The sequence below is a fragment of the Mauremys reevesii genome, linkage group 3 (assembly GCF_016161935.1).
Source record: "Mauremys reevesii isolate NIE-2019 linkage group 3, ASM1616193v1, whole genome shotgun sequence".
Classification (NCBI taxonomy): Eukaryota; Metazoa; Chordata; order Testudines; family Geoemydidae; genus Mauremys; species Mauremys reevesii.
In genome coordinates, this window is record NC_052625.1 from 129,997,625 (window position 1) to 130,015,554 (window position 17,930).

At 37.9% G+C, this 17,930-nt stretch overlaps 1 protein-coding gene across 11 annotated transcripts in view; it reads right to left on the reverse strand.

The window, feature by feature from the left end:
- Positions 1–260: 260 nt before the first annotated feature.
- The window catches only part of PRDM1 (PR/SET domain 1), a 123,943-nt gene continuing 106,273 nt past the window's right edge, over positions 261–17,930 (reverse strand). For all 11 annotated transcript variants that reach the window (XM_039532884.1, XM_039532883.1, XM_039532888.1 and 8 more), the window contains 4 exons: positions 15,501–15,750; positions 4,303–5,381; positions 3,572–3,700; positions 261–3,299 (listed from right to left, as the gene is read on the reverse strand). In XM_039532884.1, coding sequence (XP_039388818.1) covers positions 2,724–3,299; positions 3,572–3,700; positions 4,303–5,381; positions 15,501–15,750 — 2,034 coding nt within the window. In that variant the 3' untranslated portion in view covers positions 261–2,723. The remainder of the gene's footprint in view (positions 3,300–3,571; positions 3,701–4,302; positions 5,382–15,500; positions 15,751–17,930) is intronic.

The following is a 17,930-nucleotide window of genomic DNA, read 5'->3' on the forward strand; positions in this document are numbered from 1 at the left end:
TTTGAATTATAGAAAGAAAAACTCTCACAAAAGGCAGAAGTCAGTATTATTCATGACATGGTAGTTGTCAGTATGCAATGTGTTTGTGGCTAAGGGTGGGAATGTAGTCTGAAAATCAGTTGCGTGCGCAGACAGTGTAAGACATCGAAGACAAGTGAAGCATTAATAAAGCAATGAATATTTATATTTAATTTACATTTTGACAATTCGCACATAAATAACGATGTAAACCAGTACGTAAACATAAGATAGTTTGTTGTTCTAGCAAAGTAAAAAGCTTGTTAACTTTGGTCAGAGTCTTTCTTAAAAGAGAAAAAACACTGTTGATTGTTGCTACATTCACATGTAAAAGTTCTAAGGGAAGTGGAAAAAACAGTAAAGAGGAGTAACAATTCTTAAAGCTGATGCACATAAATCTTTGTAAAATTTGTAACAAATACAAAGAAAGCACTACAGGCAAATAAAAGGAGAAGTGTGTGCCCAGTGACAGTAGTGATACTTTGGTTTTTCCTACAGTTAAGTACTATTTTTGAGAACCATTGCTACATTAAAAGATGTCAGCCTCACGATTTACAGGAACAGAAATGTAATGAACGTACAACTGTAATCCTTCAAAAGCTATATTTAGAGACTTCCTTGGATTTTCTTAGGTTTGGGGTTTATTTATTTATTAGTAGAAGGCATTAGAATGACATTTTTTTAAAAAATCCCTAAACCCTGGCTTTATGAAGTGGTCTATTTAAATCTATAATTTATAAGAATAGTAGATAGAAAGATAGAATGTATACAGTGGTATAGGGTGTAATAATGCTATTTATTTTTCTGCAAGTTGCATGTGACCATATCACTCTTACGGGGCAGAGAAAAATGAGACGTTAGGGTCATCCTAAATAACGCAAATTACTTTAAATAGTTCATTCCACTCTTCACCATTGTGTATTATATTTATACCATACATGGTTGAGATTTTGATTTCTTTTGATTTATTTTCAGGGGGGGAGGTCCAGTTAATTTTTTCTTGTTGTTTGGTTATTCAAAAAACCAGCAATCCAACAAAGATATGAGGAGATCCAAGACCCAGTCCTGCAAACACTACGAAGTGTATAATCCCACTGAATTCTGTGAGACTGCACATCAGTAAAGTTATTAATGTAAGTGTTTGGCAAGATCAGGCCCCAAATGAGCAACTGTGCATGTGTACTAGCAAGTGATAAATGCCTAACGCAGCATTCTGATGTTGGGGTCATCAGATAATATGCGAAGTTGGATAACATTTGATCTTCACACTTAGATGAAAAATAGGTTTTATTACATGGTTTGGCTCACAACTTAAGTGGTATAAATATATATCTATATACATATATGGTATAGTGACATAAATATATCTATAAATATACATGTGTTCTTTGCTACACCTCCAATGCCAACATGATATCTTTGGGCTTAGCAAAACAAAAAGATAAGAGAACGTGCATTCTATCTTTTCTGTGAACATTTGGTTTCTTCTCTAAAGTAGCAAAGCATTAGATAAAACAGCATTTTCTGCACCACTGGACACACGCAATGAGGTAATTGTTGTTCAACAACTTTGCCAATGCCCTTTTCATCTTTAATTAAATTAACCACAAAATGTACAAACACAAATACTGAGGAAACTCTGAATCGTACAGGAAGCAAAAAAAAAAAGGTGCCAGGAAAGGACTTCATTATCTCCTTCTGCCTAAGGAAAGTAGGAGGGAAATAAAAACAAAAAAAACCTTATTTCTCAAGGAATCTGACCATCTTTTGATCCCCAGAAGACTGGCAATAAAATCTCAGCCAAATGCTCCTTGTAGGCAGCACATTTGGGATATCTATATGTTTGACTTTTAAAAACTGCTTTTGCAAAAATAGTCATTTTTAAAAACAGCCACTTTTTCACATTCATGCATTGCTTTGGGTTACAAAGTCACAGAATGTAATGTGTCTGCTATTGTTTTCTAAAAGCCTGTCTGTTGTATTATTTATGCGAGGCTGGGTATTTGTTATTCCACATCTGTTATGAGTAGTGCTGCAGGTAGAAGAATCTCTCTCCAACTCACAGATAGGCAGGTATGGTATTCTTTCCCCGGTTTACTGCTAGTCACATTTTGGGGGGGGGGGGGGGATTATTTTGCACATCTACCTGCTCCATGAAAGTACACAGCACTTTTCAAACCATGCAACATGTCAAATACCCACCTTTGGCAATTAAAAAACCTCATTTTCAAAAACACTGGTACATAGACACATTTACTGAAGTAATGTTTTCCCCCCTAATCTTAGGTTTTTAAAACAGATGTGCAGAGAAAAAAAATTATCTACAAAGAATGGCCACAAGACAAAAATATAAAGATTTATATTCAAAATTACAACGAATTTTCTGGTCATTGTAAACGTTTGCTAATTATTGCTTTTAGAATGGTAAATTGCATAATAAATTATTAAGTACTGTCATTGAAAAGATAATTATGGATTGATGCTTGTCTTTTAGTAAGTGGGGAGGCAATACATAGTCCTTGCCTCTTTTCATGCCCTGAGAATACAGTAACTTTGGAGTTCCTTCTTTCAACTGGAGGATGAGGGAAACTACTGTAAGCCAAGATTGCTTTGCAGCATAGAAACTATGTACAAGCAATTGCTACAGGCACCCTGACTCGCCAAGTCATAAATAAAAATCACTTCTTTGGGGGGGGGGGAAGGTCTTAAGGGTCCATTGGTTCAACTGTTTCTTTCTTGACCTTTATAGGTAACAGAGGTAGTGGATGACCATGAGGCAACTTCATAATTGACATGTCTGAAGATTCGTAAAGGTTACATCCTGAGGAGATAAGTCCATTTCCCATGTTCCTCTGCAAAGATACTTTAAGACTAGCTCCTTCTATCTCTCTTCTGAGCATGGTCAGTATTTCTTTTTCGACAACAGATGCCATATCGATATTGTCCTCCACATCTTCCAACCTGTCAGCACTGTCACTGATGTCGAACTTCTCAATCTCTTCATTGATACGATTCAGGTCCTCCATTGAGAGGCCAGCGGCAGGGGCTACAGGGCAATTGCCTTTCAGATGGACTTTGAGGCTGCAGAGGTGAATATAGCTCTTGTGGCAGTGGACACACTTGTGTGGCCGTTCCCTAGTATGGAGACGCTTGTGCAGCTTCAGGTGCACAAACTGGGTGAATTTAGCAGGGCACAGCTTGCACTGATAAGGCTTTTCTCCAGAGTGGAGTCGCAGATGGGTCTTTAGATTGCTAGTGCTGCTGAATCGTTTATGGCAAACCTAATTTTGGAGGCAACAGGAAAAAAAACAACAGTGAGTGAGTGGGAGGGTTGTTTTTGTTTGTTTGTAATTGCAGGTAAATAGGAAAGCCTGGTGTGTTGAAAAAGCCGCTTGCCACCACTGCATCTTTAGACTTTCACATTTAAAACAAACACCCCCAAATTAACTTTTTAATCTTGTTGAGTAGCATTTGGCCTACAGCTTGTCTGGCAGATGCTGTAGCAGGCAAAAAGTGAAGCTGATGATCTCGCCGTGCATGGAACACTACATACCTGACACTCATGAGGCTTTTCTCCTGTGTGTACCAGATAGTGCTTCTGGAGATGAGCCAGCTGAGTGAACCCTTTATTGCAAGTCTGACATTTGAATGGTCTCTCTCCGCTATGTACTCTGAGGTGGACCTAATGAGAAACAAAATATTTACTGTAGTTTCCAGTAACTACAAACATAGTACTTTAAAAACAAAAACCCGCTAACATTTGCAAAGTTACTAGCAGCATCCCACAGGCAGAACACATTGCATGGAAAACATCAAGTTACGTTTTTTTAGGCCACTTCAACGTTAAAAAAAAATTATTTAAACAAAAATGAAAACCATCACGTTTACTACCATGATACCATGGTGATAAGTATAGCATGAAACCTAGATGAACTGGTTGTCTCTTAAAAGGAGGAAAGCATGGGTGCTTGGTAAGTTATAGGTAAAAAAAAATAAGCTTTCCAACCATGATGAAAATGTAATATATTTTGTTAAAGATGGGAATGTTTTCATTATACATCTCTACCCCCAGATAACACAACCCAATATAACACGAATTCGGATATAATATAATATAATGCGGTAAAGCAGCGCTCCGGGGGGGTGGAGGGGCGGTGCACTCCGGCGGATCAAAGCAAGTTTGATATAATGTGGTTTCACCTAAACACGGTAAGATTTTTTGGCTCCCAAGGACAGTGTTATATCGGGGTAGAGGTGTAATTAGGCTGTTGCCTTAATGCCTACCTTCAGATTGGAGAGCTGGCCAAAGGTCTTGGAGCAAACATTGCATTCATACTTGATCTTCCCATTCTGCTTCTTCAGTGGATATGGAAGGGTTTTGTAACCAGTCACATTCCTCTTACTTTTAATGAGATTCATGGCTTCTTCACTGGTGGCAGCCAATACTGCTGAGGTAGGTTTAGGTTGCATTATGTGTTCTGAAGTGGCTGCTGTGCCAGCTGTGGGGGACCCACTGGTGGGGCTACATGGTTTGTCTTTCATGCTGGCAGCAGCGCTTGTGATGGAAAAGGCACTGTTAGGTGCTGGTATGAGAAAGTCTCTTGGATGATCGGGTTGTGGCAATGAACTTGGCAGAGGAGCTGGGTTCAGCATGTGATGGGAAAGGCTTCCTCCGTTGAGTAGGTTGCTATAGAGAGGATACATCCTTGGGAACAGATTGAAATTGTTGATGCCATTGATACTGTTCAAAGCGCTCAGATTATTACAGCTCATACTGTACGGCGATAACAGGAATTTTTGAAAGTGGGAATTATAAGAGGATAAAAATGGTGAGAGATGGCTAGGGGGTGCATATCCAGGATAAGACCCCAATCCTTCTGAACCATAGGGTCCATTCAAGTATGGGTGAGATTCTCTATGTTCTTGAGAAGTAGGTGCCAGAGGTGAAACTGTAACCCCTGGACTGCTGTGAGGGCTTGAGCTTTTTAAGCTTTGGTCTGGGCTGCTCCTTGCTGAAGGACTTGGTGTGGTAGAAGACTGGATGGGTGAGTGAGTAATGTAGCTAGGTCTTTCCATCCCATAAACTAGGGAAGTTTTCAAATAATCTTCTGGAATGTGAGGTCGGATTGGATAGACAACACGAGGAAAGAAAGACCTTTCTGGGCTATAGTTTTTTCTCAAGTCATCAAAGTGTTTTTCTGGAGTAATTGGTGAAATGTTAGTCTGGAATAAGTCCTTTCCTTTTGAATGGTTGGGTTCAGTTTTCAGGATTTCTTTCACACTATGCTCTCTCTTTGGGATACTTTTCTGATAAAGCTCATTTTTATCAGTGCTTTGCTGCTTTGGATTAACGTGGCTTTGTGCTGAAAGACAAAGACAAGGCAATGATTATTTAACAAGTCATTATGGAACAACATTCCTCATTTTTAAGTACAATCTACCTCTACAAGCTTAATCAGAAGGTCAGAAGAACAGATGACTCTTGTCAGTACAATCTTTTAACTCATCCAAAAAGTTAGCTTCTGTGCAAAGGAGGACTACTTTGGGATGTAAAGAGTTAACAGAAAGCAGGACAGATATACACTGTTAATATAAGGGATATCCACAAGTATACACATAGCTAGAGCAGTCTGATGATGATTTGTTCTGAGAGTGGCAGTTGTCAATGTTCAAACTGATTTATCCCCCCTCCGCATGAATTTGAGTAGATCCACTATAAATTCGTACAATAGATTTCTAATAACTGGGATTAACAAGCATTTGTTATTACAGATTTAACAGAAAGCCTTTGGAGACCTCGAGCTCTCAGAAAGGCTTCCCCTTGGAATAGCAAGACATGGCAAATCAACCTTTGCCAAACCACAACAGCCATTTCACCAGCCAGTTCAATTACTTACAGTACCAAAAAATATGGGACTGGCTAGGATGAAAGAAGGTATTCTACATCAGTAAACAGACCATTAGTCATTCAATATACTGCCTAGTAACATCTACAACAAAGCAGGCTATTTACTGCAGATTTTCTATGGCATTCAGTGTGTGCAAAACTCCTTTACTTCCAGCTGTACTTTATAAAGACTACACCAAAGTAGAGCAAAGGAAAGCAAGATTCATGGCTCCAGCCTAAGTCAATTTTTTTCCCTCTTGAAATCTACATTTTGAAACAAAATACTTGCTAGTGTCCATTTAAATCTGTTTGGAACAGCCATTTTAGGTTATCTACTCTTAGAATCTCTTTATACCTTTCCAGACATATGATATATAAAAGTTACCATAAAAGATATCTTTAGTAGAAAGAATTTGGCTTTAGCTAATCTCCTATAGTTAGTAGTTATATAACCATACAGTGATTGTTGTAAGATGTTTTATTACAGGATAAACCATAAGAGAAGCTTTATACAATCATGACTAAAGGTACTATGTACTATGGTAATACAAATAATAATGAGAATATATTCACAACTGTTTGTGTCTATGTTTTTGCATATCCAATGGTAAACTGCTATCAATTGACACTAGGAAGCAGTGCTATTTGATAGTATTGCAAAGTTTCTACTTATTGACTTTTTTCTTCACTGATCTGGTCAGTAAAAAACTTTACTTATTTTTGGTGGATCAGCTAAAACCAATAGGCAATATACTAAGAGCCAGTAAGCATTGCCCCTGTTGTCATAGGTTTGTTGTCTGAACACTGAGCATCATTCAGTGAATCTGTAATTTGCAGAATTACACTGAGGCAAAAAATGATCCTTTACTTAAAAATACTGGGGTTAAAAAAAGGACCTTTCAAAGTCTTATTGCACTTAGAACAATTAACTCTCAAAGCTGAATCTTCATCAAGAGGCAAGAGACTAGCATCAGGCACATATGTGGTTTTCAATGACAAGTCAAAAATATGAGCAGCTTTTATACCTTAAAAATGTATTGAAAGTATACAGATGTCCATATGCTTAAGCATCAAATGCTTTAAATTGGAATACTATCTAGAAAACACAAACAGAAGTACAGAGAGTACTTTACGATCAACCTACTTCCCAATTGCCTTTCTAGATACCAGTATAATTATTCAATGTCTCAACTTCCTTAATAATAATATAATAAACAAGGAACTCTCAACACTTCACTCTTTAAAGGTGTACCTTGCAGTTGTGAGAGTTAGTGGATCTTTGATGAGACCCTTAAAAAAAATTATTATGTGAAGACTTTTAACAGCCCAGGCCACTTTTCATAACAGCATGAATTTTCCTTTTTCTCCTTGGCCAACAAATGCCTCAGGCAACTAAGAGTCTGGTTTATCCCTGTAAAATATCAGTCATCCTACTAAAATAGGAGAAAGAAAATAATGATCTAGAGACAGCTTTATTTATTTATTTTTAAAGTCACAAAATCTGTTTTACTTGAAATGTTGTCTGTCTTGGTGAACTAGTGATCAGTTATAAAACCTCCCCCCGCCTCACCAGAATGTTAAGTCTTAATATCAATATATTAGTTTGCTGGGTTCAAGAGCTCCCATGTCTCCCTAGTGGAGTTCTAGGAGATGTTATCTCTGTCTTATTATCAGTTGCTCCTTGCTGAGCCAGCAGCACAGAGCAAACATTCAGAGTGACACTATCAGAAAAGATACTGATCAGAGGTTATTGAAAGCTGGTAAAGGAGAAGGGCTTGTGAAGACACTAGACAAAAAATAAATATCAGCTTATCAGGCCCACATCAGTAAGGCCTGTCAAGCAGGAAGTTAAAATTGTCACTTCTGTTTTTTAAAGAAAAAAGGTAGAGGAAGAAGAAGAGACAGCCCTGCTGGAAAAATGACATAGGAACCCAGACTGTCTCAGCTGAAGGAATGAATCTTCCTGTGTGATGAGATTAAAAAATTAGGATGTGTAAGGTACGTTTGTTATGTGTAGGAGTGAGCTACAAGAAAGACTATTCAGGGAATGTAATTTTCTTTGCACAATAGTCCAACATTGTCACTTGACAGATTGAACTTAATTGCCATTTCCCTTCAGGGATCTCAATAATACTTTCCCTCCTACTAATTTCAGTGTGTAGACAGAAGCCTCAACTATTTAAGGAGTATTTTTAAGTATAATCATGCCAGACCTCTTGAATTTGCATGTTGCCTTTCTCTCAAATTCTTATTTGCCTTTTCTCCTTGTATATGCTAATCTCACCTGAACATACCTCTGCAGTGGGAGATATCGGACAGATGAAACACATAAATAAGTATATCAGTAGAGTGTAAAATGAGTGTAATGTAGGGAACTACATAAAAATGGCCATACAGAATCACACTAATGGTCCATCTAACCCATTCAGACAGTGGCCAGTGCCAGGTGATTCAGAGGGAATTAACAAAACTGGTAATCGTCAAGTGATTCATCCCCTGTCACCCATTCCCAGCTTCTGGCAAACTGAGGCTAGGGACACTTCAGAGCATGGCTTTGCATCCCTGCCCTTCCTGGCTACTAGCCATTGATGGACCTATCTTCCATGAATTTATCTAGTTCTTTTTTGAACTCTGTTAAAGTATTTTCCTTCACAACATCCTCAGGCAACAAGTTCCATGGGTTGACTGTGCGTTGTGTGAAAATATACTTCCTTTTGTTTGTTTTAAACCTCCTGCCTATTAATTTCGTTTGGTGACCCCTACTTCTTGTGTTATGAGGAGGAGTAAACAACACTTCCTTATTTACTTTCTCCACACCAGTCATGATTTTATAGACCTCTATCATATCTCCCCTTAGTCATCTCTTTTCCAAGCTGAAAAGTCCCAGTCTTACTAATCTCTCCTCATATGGCAGCCATTCCATAACCCTAATCATTTTTGTTGTCCTTTTGTGTACCTTTTCCAATTCCAATTTTTTTTTTGAGATGGGGCGACCACATCTGCATGCACTATTCAAGAGTGGGCGTACCATGGATTTATATAGAGGCAATATGATATTTTCTGTCTTATTATCTATCCCTTTCTTGATTCCCAACATTCTGTTAGGGGTTTTTTTGACTGTCGCTGCACATTGAGTGGATGTTTTCAAAGAACTGTCCACAATGACTCCAAGATCTCTCTTGAGTGGTAACAGCTAATTTAAACCCCATCATTTTATATGTATAGTTGGGATTATGTTTTCCAATGTGCATTACTTTGCCTTTATCAACACTGAATTTCATCTGCTATTTTGTTGTCCCATCACCTGGTTTTGTGAGATCTTAGTTAAATCCAAAGCAGACTGTGAAGAGTAACAATCTTGAGAAGTTTTGTATCGTCTGCAAATTTTGCCACCTCACTTTTTACTCCTTTTTCCAGATCATTTGTGGATATGTTGAACAGTACTGGTCCCAGAACAGACCCCTGAGAGACACCACTATTTACCTCTCTCCATTCTGAAAACTGAACATTTATTCCTACCCTTTGTTTCCTATCTTTTAACCAGTTACTGATCCAAGTGGACCTTCACTCTTATCCCATGACAACTTACTTCACTTAAGAATTCTAATAGATTGATGAGGCATGATTTCCCTTCACAAAAACCATGTTGACTCTTCCCCAACAAATCGTGTTCATCTATGTGTCAGATAATTCTGTTCTATACTACAGTTTCAAGCAATTTTCCTGATACTGATGTTAGGCTTACCAGCCTGTAATTGCCGAGAACACCTCTGGAATCTTTTTTTAAAATTCACATCATGTTAGGTATCCTTTAGTCATCTGGTACAGAAGCTGATTTAAATGATAGATTATATTCCACAGTTAGTAGTTCTACAATTTCACATTTGAGTTCCTTCAGAACTCCTGGGTAAATACCATCTGGTCCTGGTAATTTATTACTATTTAACTTATCAGTTTGTTCCAAAACCTCCTCTAATGACACCTCAATCTGGGACAGTTCCAGAGATTTGTCACCTTAAAAAAAAATGGCTAAGGTTTGGGAATCTCCCTCACATCCTCTGCTGTGAAGACCGATGCAAAGAATTTATTTAGTTTCTCTGCAATGGCCTTATTATTCTTGAGTGCTCCTATAGCATCTCTATTGTGCAGGAGCCACACTGGTTGCTTAGCAGGCTTCCTGCTTCTGATGTACTCCAAACAAAATTTTTGCTGTTACTTTTTGAGTCTTTAGCTAGCTGTTCTTCAAATTCTTTTTTGGCCTTCCTAATTATATTTTTACATGTCACTTGCCAGAGTTTATGCTCCTTTTTATTTTCCCAGTAGGATTTAACTTCCACTTTTTAAAGATGCTTTTTTGCCTCTAACGGCTTCTTTTACTTTGTTGTTTAGCCATGGTCGCGTTTTTTGAGTCCTCTTACTAGGTTTTTTAATTTGAGGTATACATTTAAATTGAGTCTATATTAAGATGTCTTTAAAAAGTTTCCGTGCAGCTTGCAGGGATTTCACTTTTGGCGCTGTACCTCTTAATTTCTGTTTACCTAACTTCCTCTTTCTTGTGTGTTTGCCCTTCTGAAATTAAATGGTACCAGGCTGGGCTGCTTTGGTGTGTTTCCTCTTCTCCCCCCCATCCCCCATTTAAAATTTTATTCTGTTATGGTCACTATTACCAAGCAGTTCAGCTATATTCACCTCTTGGGCCAGATCCTGTGCACCACTTAGGACTAAATCAAGAATTGCCTCTCCTCTTGTGGGTTCCAGGACTAGCTGCTCCAAGAAGCAGTCATTTAAGATGTCAATAAACTTGATCTCTGCATCCTGTCCTGAGGCGACGTGTATCCAGTCAATAGGGGGATAGTTGAAATCCTCCATTATTATTGATTTATAGCCTCTCTAATCTCCCTGAGCATTTCACAGTCACTATCACCAGCCTGGTCAGGTGGGTGGTAGTATTCCCCTACAGAAAGGCTCCTATGTCATACTGGGCAAGCTGGATTGAAACCAGGGTTGAAGTTCATTTGGAGGTTTGTAATTTTTATTCTTGGAAGTACCCATAAATTGAATTATTCTTTACCACAGTGGGTTTTTTTTCCTTTAAGCATTGGTGATAACACCTATTGTACACATACGCTATCACACATCTATCCAGAGCTCTGGTCTGAGACAAAATAATTGATAGGTTTGTGACAAACAGGAACCATAGGACTGCATCATTAAGTTACTGAACTGACAAAAAGATGCTCCTCTCACAGGGGCCTGAGCTAGCTCCCACTGAAGTCAGTGGAAAGACTCCAACCTACTTCAATGGATATTGGATCAGGCCTTAGAACAGTATGAGACAGAGGCAAAACTCTTGTTCCTCAAAAGTTTTAATACAATGTTTAAAAAAGGCTATGTCTAACGGCCTCAGCCCCCTCCAGTTTGTGTGTTTGGGGGCCTATTTTCACAACTTGCTGAATAGCTGTCAGGTTTTTTTTTTCTCATTTATGCCTCTCCTAGCTGTAGCTTCAGATAGATTTAATAAAAACAAAAGATCTGTTTTTTCTAAAAACTTGAAAAACCGTTGTAGGCGGGTAGAGTCATTTCAAGAGTAAAATGCTACTCAACACTTCGAGTGGTGAAGTTTAATTATGCCGATTCACATTTTCGATCTAAATTAAGAACCTCCTTTGCTAGTAGAAAGAGAACCTAGAAGTTCTGAAGTAGGCAAAACAAAGAACGTTTCTACTCAAACCGAGAATGGAGACCAACATTTACAAGTATATAATTTGATCATCTGTTTTCTAAATGGGTCCAAGACTGTGTGACTTGATTTTTTAAAAAATGTTTTGCATAAGGAAGGTCTTTGAAAGAAGCCTTAACTTAATTCTCAACATTTTAAAGTGGCACTATAAAGTCAAATTTAGCCCAAAATTTAGGTCTCTCACAAAACCTAAAACCTATATAAAATCTTTCCATGACCTTTTTAAGATTCCATTTTGTTAACTATTTCCTGCCAACCCAAACATTGTAGCATTGTCCTAGTACATTAAAACCAGAAAGTGAAACTGACCATAAACAAATGGGAAAATAACTAGCCTATTTTAACTGTTTTAAGCAAAGAGAAGTACAAAATGTAAAAGCCAGAATAAAGAATGAAAATGAGATTAGATTTTTAAAAAACGTTTTGTTCCAAAATTAACATAGCACAGGTATGGATTTCTTTTTAACTCAGCCAGTGTCCTTTTAACATTTCTTTCTCTGTTAAAAAGGCTTTTGTTAGGTCTGCAAATTATATCCCCAAACCTTTCAGACAGGTTTACCAAAATAGGGTGCCACCTTCCGGTGTTTGTCTAATGGGACAAACTTGTCAGGACAGCAGGCTGTTGCATCATCTTATGATGCAATGAAGAACATTGTATCACAGTCATGTCCTGATTCAATGTGATTCTATTTTGGGAGAAGTCATCAACAACAACAGCACAAACAAACAACCTCAACAACTCTAACATTGAGATGCTCCACAGAATCTATGCCAGTTATATTAAAGCATGACAGGCTTTAGACTATTAGTGACTGTCAGTATTCATTTGGAATCATTATTTAGTAAGTACAGTAGGTTTGATGAAATAGTGGAAATTATTTTCTTGGTCCACAGAATGTAGAAATCATGTGTCACCACACCTAAAACATGTATTGCACAATGGGTAATAAAGGCACTATTTGAAGGTGATTTTCTTTGTTATTACTCATATCTTGATTCAAAACAATATCAATAGATTAAGAAAAAAGGAAGACGGAAATATGTAAATGGTAAGATTATACTTCCTCCCCCTAAGACAAATCAGGGCCCTAATCCTACGAGCACCTCATATCTTCTTTCAAACACTTATGCATATGATCAACTTTACTACAATGAGTAGTCCCACTGTGCATAAATGTTTGCAGAACGGGGCCCTCAGGCTTGATTCAGAAAAGCACTAAAGCACATAATCAAGCATGTGCTTAAATGCTATCCTGAATACCTACGCTTTCCTGAATTGGAGCCTAAATGAACTAACTTGGGAGGTTATATTTAAAGTTAAAAATTTGTCCTCATGGAGGCAAGTGGGTGTGTCTATGTGTGTGTGTTCTATGTGGTGGTTCTGATAACTTCCTTCAATTAAGGGCTTCAGTTAAACTAGAGGAAATTCTTTGATTATTTTATCACTGGAGATGCTGAAAGTCTAAAATCTACAGCTTGTGCAGTGTCCGAACAGTCCAGGACAAGGCCTTCTAGATTTTTTCCTAGCTTGGAGACTGACACTGAAGTGTCTCTGGAAGGCTGGAGAAATTGGTGGGTCTCTGCTAATTTTAACTTGCAAGAGCTGGCAGCTGAGGAAGGGGAAGAGGAAAGCTAAAGCACCTGTTAGAATTAGGTGAGTTTCAAGATACTATTATACCAGCACTATCTCTAATATTAAATCTGGAGAAATATCAGTGCTGGAACTTGGGGTGCTACCGCACCCTCTGGTTTGAAGTAGTAACAACCCCTCAAATACATGGTTTCTGCCTTCAGCACCCTCACTACAAAAATTGTTCCAGCAACCACTGTATCATTCGCAATGCTACATTATACCTTCAATGAACAGACCACAAACATCTATGGTCCAATGGAATTTTTTTAAGAGTTTGTGAGAAAAGCTGTTGAAGCTTCCAATGACAGCTCTATACCTATTGTGCAGGTTTTACTGCCTAAGTGTAGGCCTCCATGCCCAAACATACTTGTCACAGGGATGGGGGAAAGAGTGTGGACAAGATTTGATTCAACAGGGGAGGGCCAGTGCTAACAGTGGAAGGAAGCCAATTAAAAAAACTAAAAGACTTGTGCTCATTTCTCAGTATTGCTAAAACTGTAGATGTGCAAGGCAAGGAAAATCTCTAATTTAAATATAATTAATAAAAATGATAGAGAGTTTATAAGAATGTCAAAAATCGGAAGTCTCTATGTCCATCCACAAGCCAATATAGGATTGTTCTCTGTAGTCTATTTTCAAGTACACAGAACTGTTAGGCAACAGTACACTTCCTGACTCAGACCTGGATTGGAAGGCACTGGCTGAAACCTACTTTTACAGAATAGTTTCATAAAGATACAGATGCTGAATGCTTCCAGACACACACAGTGATCTCGTCAATAGTCAACAGAGTATCTGTCAGCACTTTACAAATATCTTGCTGTATCAGTGGGGAGTACATGTAACATAAAAAGCCAGCAGAGAGAGAATTTATCTCTGCATCCATTTTTTTCCGAAATGTGACTAATTATGTGTTTGCAAACTACTTGTACATGTGAACCAATGAACCTCTAATGTTGTTGACATGTCCCACTCAAGTCACATGGATAGGCCTGCACAGTTCAGCAGAACAGGAGGCCAAATTGCATGGTAACTAATTAAATGACATTTGAGATAAGGTTATAGTGAGCAAATTAATGTTGTTTGAGTAAGGAACATAGGAACTTCAGATCCTTAGTACCTAAATAAGCATTTCTAGTGTTTCAAAAGAGTAAATATGTTTTGTAATCACTAAGGGGTTGGAAAGCAATTAATGAAAGTACAAAGGAGGAGAAATGTGTATTGGCAATTTCTGACCAGTCTGTGCTGTATACAAAGATGGGGACTGCATTTTTATCTTGGTCCACCTCTAAACTAATGATGACATTTTATAACCCATTCTCCATCACCAGATAGCAGCGGACCTCATTTCATATAAAAATAAATGCATTACAATTTTTGTTTCTAACTCCTACTTAACCTACATAATATGCCTATGTCTAACAGAAAATTAAATCTACTAAGGGTCTGATTAAAGCCATTTGGAGTCTTTCTGATGCTTTCAGTTAACTCTGGATGAGACCCTAATAGTGTACCAAATCTAGGGGTAAAAGACTAAAGTTGGAGATGGTCAGAAACCATGTCAGAACACACAGCTTTTAAAAATATATAAATAAATAACATTGAATGCATCTTCACACCATTAGCAATTTTGACACACAAGGAAATAAATAAATAAAAAAAATCTTTCTAGCATTAAATGTTAAGTAATTACACTATAACCGATTTGAGACAGAACTGAGTTTTGTTGTTATCAGAAATGAAGTCAGACACAAAGGTTAGAAAAAACTATCAGTTCAACATACAGTTTGGAAGATATGCACATGGCCTGGTCCAGTTCCTTGCACAGTAAGGACAGTCCATTTGGAACTCAAATAGACATCCCTTTGTGTACATTTTCACAGCAGAGTTTTTTTTAAATAGACCCATGAAACCTGAAATTTCTAAAGTCTCAGCATGCAGCAATGTCAATTATTATTTGGAGGGATGGGGGAAGAAGAGGAATTGTCTATGTAGGATTTCAGATAATTCTCAGATTATAAACCAATAACTTTAAATGTTTAATAATCTGTTTGTATTTAAACAGCACAAGAAACTCTGTTTTTAAATTCCTTCTTTCTACTCCAAACCACCTACTGTGACACAACAGATGATTCAGCTATATAATTATACAACATATTATTAGATCACATAGGCAGAAGAGACATTACTAGCATTCTTTGTTTATACTGTAATCCACTTACTGAGATTCATCATCAGCTCTCTGGAGGAAGGATAGTGCAGTCTCTCTGCAAAGTCCGGACAATACCACACAAGTAGTTCTTGGTTGGCAGGGATGGGCTTGATAGTGTAGAAATAGATGTTCATTCCATTCTGACAAGCTGCCAAATTCTGTTCCTGAACAGAATGGGCTGGGTTCACATAGCGCATCCAATTGCTCTTGTCCTCATTAAATCCGTCAATGAAGTGGTGAAGTTCACCACTGGAATAGATCTAGATGAGAGCAGAATATTATGAATATATATCTATAGTGTATACACATACACAGAGTACATATGGTAAATAAGAGGGGTTTAAAAAACAAACAAACAAAAACAAAAACCCATGGTCAACCAAATAAACAACCAAATAAAGAGAGAAATGGGTGTTCCCTTTCCAAGTAAGACATTCTCGGCATCAAGAGTAATAAAGCTCACTCTAGATTAGGTACGCTCTCCCAGTTACCTTTTCCATTTATGTTTAGTCAATGTGTTGCTCTATTAATATGCACACATGAAAGCCACAGAACATGAAGAGTTGTCTGAAGTAAGTCTACCTTAGAGGTCTTTTTCTGCTGCTATGATCCAACAAGTGTGTGATACTGTTGACTTCAGGTTTGACTGTGTGCTGGCATTAATGCTTTGAGTCACCTGTGTATAAGACTGACTAGCTAGGCTACGTCAAACGCAGTCTCTTGCTCCGTTTTTTTCTATGGCCTCTGTACTTGCAGTTTCCTACCACCTCCGCCCAAAGGTTTAAACTATGCAAACATCCTCCTCCTCCCCACCCTTCCCCCCGCAACAGTCCTAAAGTAACACTTGCTCACACTTGGAATGTAGCCCTTTTCTGGAAAAGCTGGGTGGGGCTAAGGTGCACTTCACCTGCCATAACTGAAGAGCTGGCAAGAGGCCAGCATTTGACAGTCTATGAAAGTCACTTTTCCTCTCAATAGACATGTTTAGACATGTTCTTTTTTAAAAAAAAAAGAACATATAAAACTGCTTGGTAACATGCACAAGGAAAAAACCCAATTCAATGAGTGAAGATGTCATTTGTCAAAGTTATGAGAGAATATGAAAATTAACTGAAAAATCTAATGACCTCAACAAATATGTCCTTTAGAATTAAGATCGCTTATTTGTGGAAATAATTAATTCAGGCACTACTTGATGAAATAAGCCCTTTAAGAACGCCTGAGTTTCACAATAAGTTATCGGGTAAAAGTTAGTCTTAGACTGTGAGCCATTTGGATTTTAGACTGGAATCTCTTTGAGGCAGGAACTCTCTCTTTCTAAAGAACAGACCTAATATATTTGATCTCATCAGTGAAATACATCTCTGTCTCTATGTTCATACTACTTTCTTTTTCATTTGAACAATAACTGCAAGAATCAACTGAGAAAAAAAAAAGAAAAAAGGAAAAAGACAGGCTGGCCCTTTAATGCAGGCAGTAAACACCAGAATCACTTTCTTTTAAGAGTAACTTCCTGTAAAATGAGAAGGGGGAAATACATGTGGCTTCATCAAAGAAGCTAGTGAGAGATTTTGCGGTGTGTTTGTTATGAGAAAATGGAACAGAGCCGGGTGAATTCTGCTATCAAGAGGAGTTTTCAAGTTTCTTTGTTTACTCCGATTTGCAAACTTCCAGGAACTTGGGGTTCCATTGCTGTGCACTTCTACTAGAGACGGAAGCTGCTTTCTAAAGCTACACTGAAGGTCTTCCAGTTACCCTTCCATAGATAGTACAATTTACTGTACTTCTTTTAAAAAAAGAAATATCAGTATCGTGAGGTCACATACACACCCCCACAAAACCTTATTCTGCCATCTCACCAGATTTCCATATATTATCAAGAAGATTAAAAATGTGCTGACTCATAGTACAGTTACAAGAAATGATGTCACTCTGAGGTTTGCACAGCCCTCACGTCCCCCTTCTCCTATCTGTATGTGTAATTTGCATGGAACATTTATGTTCACACAGAGCAGATGTTCCTGTTCCTGCCAGCAAAATCAGGATGCCTTTTATAGCATGTGGGAAGTTATCTCCCACAGCTTCCTTTGCATGTGCAAGACTGTTTCAGTCCCTGAGGAAGGAATTCATTTGAGTTACAGCAGTGTGTCTGTACTGAATCAAGAGATTATAATAGTAAGTGTAATGACCCTTAGAAGACTGCTATATTATTTCCAAGAAGCTTTACATTAAAGCAAAGTAACATCACAAAAATGGGGTCATTTTTCTTACAGCAATATGACTAAAATCCTGGAAAATAGTTAAAGACTTTTCTGAATATTTGCTGAATTATTCCTCATGGGTAATGTTACACAAGTTATTATTCCTTTCTCCTGGTGTTGGACTTAGCCCCACAAAGGCATCTAAGTCCAAAACTTAGATCCTCAAATCACCCAGTCAG